The sequence below is a fragment of the Calliphora vicina genome, chromosome 2, assembly GCF_958450345.1.
Source record: "Calliphora vicina chromosome 2, idCalVici1.1, whole genome shotgun sequence".
Taxonomy (NCBI): Eukaryota; Metazoa; Arthropoda; class Insecta; order Diptera; family Calliphoridae; genus Calliphora; species Calliphora vicina.
The window spans coordinates 12,725,818-12,739,958 of NC_088781.1; the positions used below are offsets into that span (position 1 = coordinate 12,725,818).

At 29.9% G+C, this 14,141-nt stretch overlaps 1 protein-coding gene across 1 annotated transcript in view; it reads right to left on the minus strand.

The window, feature by feature from the left end:
• Window positions 1-5,885: 5,885 nt before the first annotated feature.
• aop (anterior open) overlaps window positions 5,886-14,141 on the minus strand; it is a 39,604-nt gene continuing 31,348 nt past the window's right edge. Inside the window, exons 2-4 of the mRNA XM_065499305.1 lie at window positions 9,707-10,971; window positions 8,335-9,214; window positions 5,886-8,258 (exon numbers count right to left, since the gene is read on the minus strand). Of these exons, the coding sequence (XP_065355377.1) occupies window positions 8,045-8,258; window positions 8,335-9,214; window positions 9,707-10,862 (2,250 nt within the window). The 5' untranslated portion in view covers window positions 10,863-10,971 and the 3' untranslated portion in view covers window positions 5,886-8,044. The remainder of the gene's footprint in view (window positions 8,259-8,334; window positions 9,215-9,706; window positions 10,972-14,141) is intronic.

Consider the following 14,141-nt stretch of genomic DNA (forward strand, 5'->3'; position numbering starts at 1 on the left):
TCTTGTATAATTCTTTTACACAATATGAAGTATGATACGACGAATAATTTCCCATTTCCCTTTGCAAACCTTCATCCTAAAAATCAGCCTAATTAAAAATGGAATTTTACTTTATTCACTTGAAGTACATATTTTATTTATTAAGATTAAGTTTAAATGCAGCTTTTTGTAATGTACTGTTTTTCTATAGCGAGTGCTTTGAGTGGACGTTTTACATGTATTTTGTTTTTGTTACAATAACAAAACACATGTTAAATTTCTACTCAAAGTACACAGAAAAAAATTACGACAAATAAATTGTCATATTAATTACCATATTCGTCAATACAATTATTTTTTTAATTGAAAAGGCACCAACAACCGATTTTGTAGATACAAAAAATATTTTTGTTACTATCTAAATTTAGAAAGTTCATGAAGAAAATTAAAAAAATGTTTATGTCAATATTTAAGGCATTAATAAATAAGTTTATTTAAAAAATAAAAAAATAATTCATTTACATAATAAAAACAATAATAACAAAAACATTAAAAATTCATAGGAAAAAAGTATACATACAGCTAAAAAAAATAAATATTATTTCAAAATTTTATATAAAATTTAAAAAAAAATGAACTCTTAATATTTGGTTGGTACACCTTGGGCATCAATAAGACGACGGTGCATTAATTTCACAAAATTGTCTGTAATAGATGGAGTTTTTCGGCTTATGTTCTAATAAGAGCGGTTTTTAATGTTTCAAGGCTACTGATGTCATAGTTTCGCAGAAATTTTTACAAAACGTCCCATATGTGCTCTATTGGGTTTAAGTCTGGTAACTGGGGTGGTGAATATAGCTGTCTTGGGGCAAAATAAAGAAGCCAGTCTCGAACAACGTGCGCAGTATGCTTAGGGTCGTTATCTTGCTGGAAAAACCATTGATTTCCCAAGCCCAAACTATCAACAAATGCCTTAATATTTTGTTCCAATATGTTCTTATATTGATAGCGGTCCATGTTATGCTCGACAAAAACCAAACCATCCACTCCAGATGACGCCATGGCACCCCAAACCATAACTTTGACTCCATCATGTTTGACTGTAGGTATAATATTCTTTGGATCATGTACAGTATTTGGTTTTCTCTAAAGTTTGAATCGGACATCACTTACGAAAATATTATACTTACTTTCGTCGGTAATTATAACACGTTTCCAAAAATCCATACTTGTCCATATGAGCTTTAGCAAACTCAAACTCAAGCCAAAGTTTACGATTCTTCGCTGAAATGAGTTGATTTTTGCGTCATGTTCTGCTATTAAATCCATTGCCATATAAAATGTTTATAATTGTTCGTGGAGTAACAATGTTATTGGAACATTTTTCGATCTGTTCCGCCAATTTTGGGTCGATCATTTTAGGATCCTGGTTCACTACATTCAAAATACTGGCAACATCACGTCTCGAAAGCTTCTTAGGTCTGCCAGATCTTGGCTTATTTTCGGTTCTGTTGGTGTTATTGTAATTTTTTATGATCGCCTGTACAGTGGCCGACTTAATTTTGTTGTCTTAGCAATTTCTCCATAAGATTTATTTTCCTTTCGGAGATTTACTACCATATGAATATGAATCAATTTTCAATTTGCCATTTTCAAGGATAATAATTCCAAAAAAAACTTTAATTATCACTTTAACTATTGTAATGCTTGTATATTTAAATAAATTTAAATAAATCAACAAAATTAACTGTTATTTCCTTTTATTTGTTTTTAATATTGTATTTGATGTTAGAAGATACTACGTTGTATATAGACTTTTTTCCCGCTAATTATTATGTTTTTCCCCAAAAATGACTTCAAACAGTCTTAATTATAAATTCCTGTATGTATGTTTAAAACAAATGTAAACAAAACTAAAAAGTTCAAAATTAATACAATTTACAAGTTTTGTAAAGAAAATAATTAAAATAACACAAAACAAACGTTTTAAATTGATTAATAATAAAATACTTTTTTGGTTATTTTTCAGATTGAGAGTATGTAATTTATTTTTACTCTCTAAAATAAAGTTACTGGAAATTTTTTACAGTAAAGTACGCGAACCTATAGTCAAAAAAATTATCACTATCACTAATTTTGTTTAGTATTAGTGAAGAAATAACCACTATTACTAAAGCTGTTGAAAAATGGAGCAAATAAAATTTTCTCCAATTTTATTTAGTGATAGTGCAAGCTTATTTCAATCAATCAATTTAGTGCACTACCCCCAACTATGTTATAGAAAACTAAAAAATTTCCACTTTTAAATGAAAAAGTGGAAATAAATGAAAAATATTAAAATACAACATATACTATTTTTTTAGGAGTGACAAATAAATATTTTTTTCATAAGCTTAGTGTTTTAAAAAAATTGTATGTTGGGAAAGCTCACAACTAACACATTCCCTTCGGTATGGTTTTGTTTTCGTTATTACCAGGGAAACCAAAATATGCAAATGCATGTTTTTCTGGTGAGTCGAATGAGCACATGGATAAGATATTTACACGTTTCAGAACTATTTAAGAATTTTGGCATCGATTAGTTAGTGCATATTTTTGCATATTTTACCCTTAAATACATATTTTTGCATATATTTGTTTTAAGAGCATATTTATGTCATATTTTGCGTTTTTAGAGCATATTTTACTGTTTAATAGCATATTTTGAGTTTATCAAAAACAAATTTTGTCTTACTTATTTTTCACTGTTGTGTTACAGGTTTTTACTTCCTTTGTTTAAAATTCAAAATTTAAAAATAGATGGCTTTTCACCAAAAAAAAATTTTAAAAACAGAAATTTTTTTTAAAATTTAAAATAACAATTCGAAAAATATTTTTATCCAAAAAATAAAAAAACTGAAAAAAAATTTTTGTTCACCTAAAAATATTTAAATTTTTTATTTTGAAGTATAATTAGGTGAAGGGTATATAAGATTCTGCATAGCCGAATATAGCTCTCTTACTGGTTTTAATATAAAATAAGCACTATTTTAATAATAGCTCCATCTAAATATCAAATTTTAGTTCTAATTCAAACTTAACCGTTCTAAGAGTTAAAGAAATGTTGTCTTTTAAATTTGCTCCTGTAACATCAGTTGATGTCGAAAGAACATTTTCTATATTTAAAAATGTTTTCAGATCCAATAGACAACGATTTTTATTTGAAAATTTAAGTAAATTTGTTTTGGTTAAAAATTATGTAAAAGTTTGTTTTTTTTAAGAGCATATTTTTTAAATTTTAAGAGCATATTTTAAAGTTTTTACTGCATATTTAAAGCGCCTAAAACGCTTTTTTTAGAGCATATTTCCGGTTTCCCTGGTTATTACTATTCTGATCGGTTTTGTTAAATTCTCAAAAGTTTAAAATATGTTTAAAATTCCACGTTCAAATAAAAAGTAGTTGTATATAAATTTAACATATTACATGTATACTTTTAGGAGTGTCAAAGACATATTTTCTTCAAAAATTTCAAATTGCGCCTCAAGGCATGTGAAGTTTTTGTAGGATAACGTTTTTACGCAAACTAAAGAAGCAAAACAAAACCAGTTGTAATTCAGCTCTGGGTGGAGAAAGAGCTCGCGCGTCATTACCATTATCGCTTAAGCGCAATCAGGCCGTCCCTTTTTTGCTGCCTTCGAGAGTTTTGCGGCTCACTCGTACCGCGTTACAGTTTCTTCGAAGTTTGTATTTTCCCTAACAATTGATTTTTGGTTTTCATAACCTAACTTTTTAATACAAGATTTAATGTTTCAGCTTCCTATATGAAGATATGTGTAGGTCGACTGGGAACAAAAATCAACGTGGGATAACCTGGCAATTTGAGAGTTTTTAACTCCGCCAACCAAACTTAAATTTAAAAAAAAAAGAAACAAAACTTTGGAACATACGAATGTTTTCACTTTCGTAAAATTTCTGTGACAGACCTGGGGTCTAATTACCGCAGTCGAACACTATCGAATACTTATTCTAATTTTTATTTTTGGGGTTATCTTATTCGATATCGAATAAAATGTAAAGAAAATTATAATGATTGTGCTCGATATAGAACGAGTTTTTACTCAAACGCTAATAAGCGTTCGAAATTCATTTCGATTACGAGTACTAGAATTATTATAAAAAAAATAACTTCATTTATACCTTCGACCACAAAATTGTTTATTTATTGCCTTTCATAGTAAAAAAATTTATTATTACTGGACAACAATTGTTTGAGATTTTTCATATTTTATATTAAATGCATTTTTCACATTAACTAAAATTTGTATTGCCACTAATTCCCTAATAAACCGAAATGCCAATTGTACATTATTTATTCAAATCGTCACCTTAAATGCAAACGGACGTAGCTATACTTTTTTTTACAGGAGAAGAAATAATAAAGTTGTAATTTTTAATCGCAGGGGTCTAAAATGTTGCGTGAGCATGTAGTTTGATAAAAAAATAGCCATAATTAATAAAAAACAGAATTTAAAATTTTTGTGTATAAACTGTATTTTCAAATATTAGTCTCAAGCGTTCGAAAACGTTAATTCTGAATTATATTTCCAAAATTAAATCATTCAAATTGTATAGAGATTTGATTTGACAAACATTTCATCATTCAACTGTTGAATGAATGTTATGAATGAATTGCATCATCATTTAATTTAACAATGAATGAAAATAGTATTCAAATAAGAAGAGCCTTTAAATGAAAATAAATAATTCGTATTTTGGGAATGGATTTATGAAATGAATTGCTGATATTTTTAATTCCGAATTAATATTTTACTGAATTCATCGGATATTACGTACATAATCATAATGATCTAATAATTCGATAAAGTATGAATCGTTTTCGCCATACATTTACTTTTTACGATAATACGCATCCCGAAAGAGTAGCCCAGAGAGAAGTTAATTGGTTACTTTATACATCCCAGGTAATCTAGTGGGTAGAAAATTGTCACTCAATTGTCTCTAATTAGTCTAGAGTGTAGTCACTTTAAACGTTTATTTTGTACAGCTCTTTTTTATGAGTATGTATGTAATTCGTACAAACTGGTTTTATACAAATTGTGTTGATATAATTCTCAAACTGTTTATTTTCTTGTTGTTTAAGTATACTGACATTTCATGTAACCTATCGTGAAGGCAATTGTCGCTTTAGTGTCTCTTAGTAACCAAAAGTCTCTAAGTAATCTAAAAGCCACAGAAGTAATCTATTGTATAGTTTTTGGGGGATGGTTTGTTTACAAACAATTGGTTATCGGACTGTCTATGAGATGTATTTTTAACTGACTATTTCAGGTCAGTTAGCACTAATACATGTAAAAATAACTACTTATGTAGCTTATCCAGTTACCAGTTCGAACCAGCTATTAGACAGTCTCACTGTAATCCAAAAGGTTCAATTGACATCCTGCTTAGGACATGCACGTGTTAAAATAACTAGTCACTTAGCTAGTTAAGTAACTAGCTATCACCCTAAATTATAGGTAAAATGAATAGTTCGGGACAGTCTCCTAGAACTGTTGGAAAATGTGGCAATTCGTCATCGTGCTAAACAATTAGCAATTTCACATGAATATTTTGGTTAAATGTCAATAAATGGAGCTGTTATTTGGCCACATCGTGCATGTGATTTGATGCCATTAGATAAATTTCTCTCTGATATGTAAGTCTATGCAGTTTTACTGCGAAGGGTATATGAAAATTGGACAACCATGTTACGCGGTGGTAATACAATAAAATGATCTAATTAATAAAGCCAATAGGATGGATATTACAAACGTTCTATTTCCTCCCAATTAGTTTTTTGTACAAATATAATACTTTTAAAAAAACACATCACTGCAATGGTTTGCCAAAGAAAAACTACCAACACTTTCAGTATTTTCGACTACTTACTTCATAATGTATTCTTTATTAATCCTTTGTAACTTGTTCATTTTTGTTTTAATAATACAGGTTATGAGCTATTAAAATTAAAGCAAACATTTTGAAAGAAAAAGATTTTTTTTTAAGTCTTGTGTAAATTGTAAATAGATGAATTCTATTGTATATGAAAGTATGTAAATATAAATATTTTTTTTATCTTATTTTTGTTTTTTCTTTTTTTTATTATTATTATTTAAGACTAAGTGTAAAAATTGTGTTGTATTAATAAAATATACATTATTTACGGTATTGTATATAAAGATTTTAAAACTACTTGTTTTGTATTTACACATTTAATTACTATTTCTAGTTGTTGTTTTGTATATATATATATATGTAATATATAAAAGAAATTTAAATATAGTATTTATAAACAAAAGAAGAATATAATAAAAATACAAAAAATACATATGCAAATGGTATTTTTGTTGTAATATAAATACGTTTAAGTAATTATTGTATATTATAATAAAAATTATATTATATGTATGAAATTAAAGCAATATTTGTATATTTAAATTTTATATTTTTCTGTTTTGTTTTTGCTAAACTTAATATTAATATATAAAAGAAATAAATTTAATTTTTTGTTTGTTTTTTTGTATATAAAGAACGAATGTTCTGTGGAAGCCAAGGGGGATTAGATTAACAATAAAAAAAAATTGAAACAATAAATTACATTTATAACAAAATATCTTCATTTCGCCGAAGCTAAGCTTAGCAACAAACTGCAATATGATGTAGAGCCTGAAAACAAAACTGTTGGGCCATACAACAAAAACATTTTAAAAACTACTCTCCTCTCTGTGTTATATTAAGCTTTAAAAGCATTTCATGCGTTTTAATTGAAATTGAAAATTGTTTAAAAAAAGAGAGTGTAGAATTAAAATGATTTTAAGTGATGCCATTTAAGCTGTTAAGAGGCAAAAAAATAAAGAAATTAATCTTTAGGACAATAATAAAAAATATTGTTTATTTAATTTTTGTTTTAAAGATATTCATTCAATTGTGTTTTTTAATATTATGTATTTGTTTCTGTGTGTATGTATACTTATTTTAATTTTTCAATTTTATTTAAATTTTTGCTATCACATTCGTTTGCAATTATTTAATTTTTAATGTAAATAAATTTTTAAAAAAATTTTAAATTTGTTAAAGCTGTTAAATAAAAAAAAGCTTTTTTGTTTTGTGTTTTTCTTTTAACTAATAAATATGAGTTGTTACTTCTTTTCTTTTGTTTTGTTTAATTAATTAAGATACTTTTTTTTCAAAATGCCAATAGAAATGGATGGTGGCACTTAAAGAACCCCATTTAACAGAGATTAAATTAAGGAAAACAATGTTTAAATATTTATTTAAAAAAAACAATGATAATAAAAAATATAAAATAAAAGAATTGGATGTGCTAAGAAAATTGGCTTAACTTAAATACTATACATATTTTCATAATTTCATTTTTTACACCTAGAATCAACTGGTGTTTCTTCTGTTAAACTACTACATAATTGTGTTTTTTTTTTTTGTTTAATGAAATTAAATGATAAATGAAAAATAAATTGGCACATTTCTTAATTTACTACTAACAATCTTAAATATTTGTATAAATTTGTTTGATTTAAAACCTCATTTCGACAAAAAACAAATGATTGTAATTAAAAAATAAATTACAATTATGCTAAGTTAGGCAAATTGCTAAATAGATAGATACATAGATAGAACTTTGAACATACAAATTTCATCTTTTAATAATAATGAGGTACTAAATTATGCAACTTTTTGTTTATTTTTTACAAACATACATACCCATCGATGCGACAACAAAAAGTCCCAAGTGTTTTGTTAACAAATTTAAAAAAAACCGAATAGAAAACAATTTGAAACCAGTGGAACAAATCCCAAAATAATGTGTTAAGAAATTGGAGGAAAATGCAAATTACACCCAAGACTTTTTGTTATTTTAACGACGTTACTATATGAAATGAATGCATTTGTTTGGTTGCCACATGTAGCTGGTGATTATGAAAATATTACTGTGTATACATTTGTATGTATGTATATGATTGTCGTTCTGAAACATAAAAGGTTAAAAATTGAAACAAAATTGATTTACTTTCTTAAATCGGTTGCTCCCATGTTATCATGCGAAGGACTTGAATCCATTTCACTTGATTCACTATCCATGGGGGTAGGGGTATTGCATTTTTGCTGCTGTGAATTATCATTAGCATCGTTAGCAATTGCAGATGGATTTCCCACTCCCTCGTTATCATTGTAACGTATCAGCTTTATCGTGGTTAGGCCATCAGCATTGCGTATCAATCTATAGAAAAAAATTAAAAATAAATAAATTAGTTTACAGTTTTAATAAAAAGTCTTATAATATGCAAAATACTTACGGAAAACAATCATCATTAGCTGAAGGACTGGAATAAGGTCTTTTCTCATTATTACCATTACTACCAGAGACACTCAAGTCTGTGGGTTTCATATCCTCAGCTGTGTTATTGCTTTGTGGGGATGTTTGATTTTGTTCGGGCTTGACCACATTAAATTGGAATTTATCATTTGGCGTTGTGGGTAAAGCTGCGGGTGAATTTGGTGGTACACCATTGGAAGACAGGTAATGGAAGGCACCATTTATGGCATGCATAAATAGTGGCGAAGAAGGCGGGGGACCATAGGCCGCAGCAGCTGCAGCTGCTACAGCAGCAGCGGCCGACGAAATCCCATTAGGCAAGGTTAAGTGATTACTATTATTGCCCTGTGATGACGTTTGGCGTTGGGGAGCTTGTTGTTGTTGCTGCTGTTGTTGGGCACTTCCCGGATGTTGCACCGGCATGGCCCAATTTGTACCATTAGCAGACGGCGATGCTGTGATAGCAGATGCATTTGTTTGATTGCCAGCAAGATTGTTGCTATTGTTGTTGTTTGCATTATTGGAATTATTGGCATTATTCTGATTAACGGATTGACGTAGTAAGGAAATGTTTTTAATATTTTTCAATTCAGTGGGATTGCGCAAGAATTGATAACAATGACGTTCGCCCTGGACCTTGCGTAAAATATTAACTCTATAGTAATAGCGTAGGGCACGTGACATTTTGTCATAGTTCATCGATAAATGATTCTTTTGTATGCCCCACAATTTGGCCAGGCCTGCTGGATCAACGATTTTGAAAACTCCAGTGTCACGACATTTCCATGCAATCAAATCACTATATTTTTGATTGCGGTCATTCAATAATTGCTGCAGAAAGTCCCACAATAAACGGCCATCTGGAAAATAGACAAAAAATAAATCATAATTAGAATTAAGTTTTTAAATTATTTAATTAATTCAATTTGAGCTTTATTTTCTAAAAATCTTAATTCGGAATTAAAGAAAATGGCAACAATTCATTCTATATATCCATTCCCAACATCTAATTCTTTAGTTTTAGTCAAAGACTTTTATTTAAATACAACGAATTCATCGTTGAATTAATTCATAATGGAATTAAGGCATAACAGAATTCATTCAACCTTAAAATGATTAAATTTTTGTTACTTTCAATCTAACGCAAATTTAATCATTTACAAAATCATTTATTTAATTTGTAATAGATTTGATGTGAAGAAAAAATTAATAGTATTAAACTTTTTTGTAATTGAATTAAGGAATTATTCTAAAATTAATTAATTCTTAAAGGAATGAAGCCAATACTTTTGAAGTACTAAGGAATTAAGACAATGAATTAAATTTCAATTGAAAAAGTTGAAAAAACTTACTTGTATTGGGTTCAGTGTTTTCGGGGAAGAATTCTCGTTTAACTGGTTGCATATAACGATTGTCAGTTTTATCTGGGAAAAACTCCCTCTTAACGGGCTGCACATAACTGGGTGTAGTGGGTGCTGACACCGAACCACTCTGTGGCAGTTTCTGTTCCAGAGCCATTTGTTGCTGCTGCTGGTGCTGTTGTTGTTGCTGCTGCTGTTGCTGCTGAGACCACGAATTAACAAATGTATTTTTGATTTGTTGCTTAAGACTTTGCGGCATGTCTTTCAAGATGGGTGTTGTTGGCGGACTGTTGTTGTATTGAGCTACAGCTGCTGCATTGGCGTTATAATTGTGATTGGAGTAATTAACAATTGTGCTGTTGGCTGTGGGTGGCTCTGAATAACTTTCCTCTTCTGAGTCTGAGTGATGGCCGCCACTGGCGTTATGGCCATTATTTTTAAGCACACTGAAAGCGTTGGGGTTCATTAATGCTGCGGCACCTGCCGCTGCGGCTGACGAAGAACTGTGAGTACTACTAGAACTGCTACTGCTGCTACTACTGCTATTAGATTGCGTGGCAGAACCATTTTGCTGGTCCTGATTTTGAGGCGGGCTACTGGCTTGTGAGTCTACTGAAGGCGGGGGACTTAATGTCACCGAATTCGGTGTCATAAAATGGTGTGGTGTTAAATGTGAGGTTTGATGAAAGGCACTTTCTGGCGGCCCAATGGGGGGCCAAGTTGGAGTGGGTGGATGACTGTGCGGCGACAAGGGATAGCGACTAGTGGGAGTCACGGGGCTGTTGGGTAAATGCCACTGCATCATGTGTGACTCAATCACTAACATTTGCAGAACATTGTGTAGAACATCTCCGGCACCGGGACAGCGGTGACCAAAATCGGCACGTGTGAGCAAGCACAACGCTTTGCCGTTCATTTGAAAGAGATCATAATCAACTTTTGGCAGGTCAAATTCACGCTCACAAAAATGCAAAAACACCGCCACATCTTCACGACTCCAAAGCCGGGGATCTGAGGGTAAAGAGGGCGGTAACTGTGTCTTAAGTTCGGCCAATTGACTAGGCGGTGCTGGAGGACAACGCCACAACATATCACTCCACAGACCCAGTGGCGGATTCAACGATAATTGTACCGGAAGCATTTTCATTTTGAATTACGTTTAACAAATTTAAAAATATCTATTTCCTTCTTGCTGTAATAACGACCACATCTATATATTTATAGAAATATAACAAGACAATCACAAAACACGATATCTGTAAATAATAAAAAAAAATAAAAAAAAATTAATTAGTAACAATATTAAAATAATAGAATAGAATTTTCTATTTATAAGCTAAAGTGTAGTGTAGAACATTATTGTTTAATATTGCAATTAAACTGTATTTATATCTTCTTCGATTAGATTCTTCCAATACTACATGTAACATACTATGGTAAACTGCCAATGATTGCTTCAACTTACTTCCGTTTAAGAATATAAAATTTATTTCTGTTAGAATATCCCAACCAACTAATCTAAATTGTATATACAGACATATTCATGCCAACGACTTACAGTGGGGTCGATCGAAAAAAGAAATGATGTACGAATGAATGAATGAGCGAATTTACATAATTGTGAATAAATTCAAAAAGAATCCATAGATTTTTATGATAGCTATCTCATTTTGTTGCTATTATGTGTGAATTTGCAATAAAGCAATAAACCTGAACAATTTCTGCCGCTTTCGTGAGTTTTCATGAGTTTTTTAAAACACAAAAATTTGCTATTTTCACCTAAAAAATATTGTTATTATAACTCCGAAACTACGGATATAAACGGCTTAAAGGTTATGTAAGTCTAAACTTTTCTATGTTTATTTTAATAATATCGGACTAACCCTTTTTGACTTATTATAAATTATGTGGAGAAACGTACTTAAAAAATTCAGAATTTTACAAAAAAAAAAATAAAATAAAAAAAAACTTCTCCATAGAATTCAAAATTTGGACCATATTTGTAATACTGGAACCACAATACATCAAAATTGTGTAGTGGTTTAAAAAGCCTCCAAAATTTTTTCAATTTTGTTGCCCTGTGTTATTTTTCAAGATTAGGCTTTTAACAAAGTTTACAAGTGAAATTCTAAAAAAAAATTTCACTCTAGAATTGTTAAAATTGCTATAATTTGTCTGTACAAAGTCCGCAATAACTTGAGTAATATTAATTCATAATTTACATACTCAGACTTGCTCAGACATGCCCCTTTTCAAACTCCATTTTCAAATTAAATCACATTAACACTTTTAAACCAATATTTAAAAAAATCAGTTATAATTATACTGAATTCTAACGATTGAAGCTGGAAACAAAGAAAATTTTCATTTTGGTTTAATTTAAGAGCTCATGCCTCATTTTATGAAGACATTATATTGGCCTTTTCATTAAAATCTGTACAAAGTTTTCTAACCAGAGGTGGTCGACTTTGACATCCTGTATCTCACTTTGTATTCTAACTGGGTGGTCACAAATTAAATTTGTCCTCCAGATTTATTAACATGTTTTTCTTTTTGTCGATCGATCCCACTGTGCAACAGTGCTGCTGTATTGTGTGTATACGATAGATGTAGGAAATTATACCGATAAAACGGAATAAAAAAATAAATAAACAATCACATCCGCCGCATTCCAGTTTTGGTTGCCAACAAATAAATAATACAACAACAAAAATATATTGTATATGTATCTAAATTCACAAAAATCCACAACACACAACCAACCCACACGATATTTGTTGAAATTGAAATATAAGAATAAAATTAAAAATCAAATATTTACATGGAAATTTATAGCAAAACGAAAGATTTCACTCACTTTTTTTTTAATTTTATTTAGATATAAACAAATTTCATTGTACCTATTTTTTAAATAAATTTATTACTAATATTATTTCGCACTTTTTTTGGGTGAATTGTAATAACTGCAATTTCAATTATTTTTAATTTTAAAAAAAAATGTAGTAAAGGTCGCTTAATTATTTGGTATTTGTTATTAGCGCGTAAACGGAACCAAAGACAACATCGCGTTATATCCGAAAAAACAAAATGAGGAATAAAACTGAGAATCTTAGAAGTGAATGACGATGACGATGATGTTGCTCTTTAAACGTTTAAATTCTTATTGAAAACACACTTGAACTCAATACACGGGTGTAGCACAGACTCACCACCGACCGACCGATCTCATACAAAATTCAATACAATCTAAGTGGTGGAGAACACTGAATCATGCTACAACAAAAAAAACAAACATGAAAAGGCATTTCGAAAAGAAAATCTGTTGTTGGTTGGCTTGTCTGTCTGACAGTTTATCTTAGTGAGTTGTGCTGTGTTGCTCTGCCCTAATATCCCATAAACAATACACACATCATACCCTACAGCCAAACAAATCATCAAAGTCTCAAATGGTCTGGGATCTGGCTGAGTTTTAAAATGTTTGTTTGTATGTTTGTATGTATCCATAAAATACATATCTAGATACATCTACTTGTAGTATTGGATATGTATGGTTGTATGTATATAATACACATGTTTAGAGAGTTTTTTTTATATTTTCTTTACTGGTTTCTTTGTGCCTCTTCTTTAGAAAACAGCATATTTTTCAAGTTGTGACTACCTGCGTGTTGTTATGTTTATGGTGTTTATGGTCATGTTGCTGACGATGCTGTTCGTAATGATGATGTGCGCCTAGACGTTAAACGGAAGTGTGCGCATTCCTTTCAAAAACATCATTAAATGTTTACTATACAGTATATACTTACATTGTACATATATAAATGCATCATATGTATGTATGTTTGTATGTATATAACTGATGATGTGAACATGCAACATTATAAAGAAGATGATGATGAAAAAAAAATAACGATAAATCGATCGAATTATGCATGCATACCATTATCAAAAGCCGATGTTTACCATAGCAGGGCAAGTTCATCACATAAAAAACTTGTTTTCTGTTTCAAACACTTTGAAAACATTGGTGACCGAGTAAACCGGCCATGATATTAAGACTCAGATATCAGAAACCTCTTTAAATTACTCTTAACGTGGGATTGCATTTTCAAAATTATCGCCACCTTTATTGTTAATTAATTATCATAGATGAAATTTAGTTTGTTTTGATTATTAAATGAGTAAAATCATTTCAAAAGGAAAAGTTTTTTTACCATAAATAGTTATTATGTATTGCAATTAAAATTCTAAAAAAGAATTAGACTCGGGAATTAACAAAATTGCTAAAATTTTTCTTTACAAAGTCCGCAACAACTGGAATAATATAAGTCATATAATTTTGGTTTCATTTAAGAGCTCAGGCTTGCTCAGACACGCCACTTTTCAAACTCCATTTTCAAATTAAGAGCTACTCTGGCTTGCTCAGACA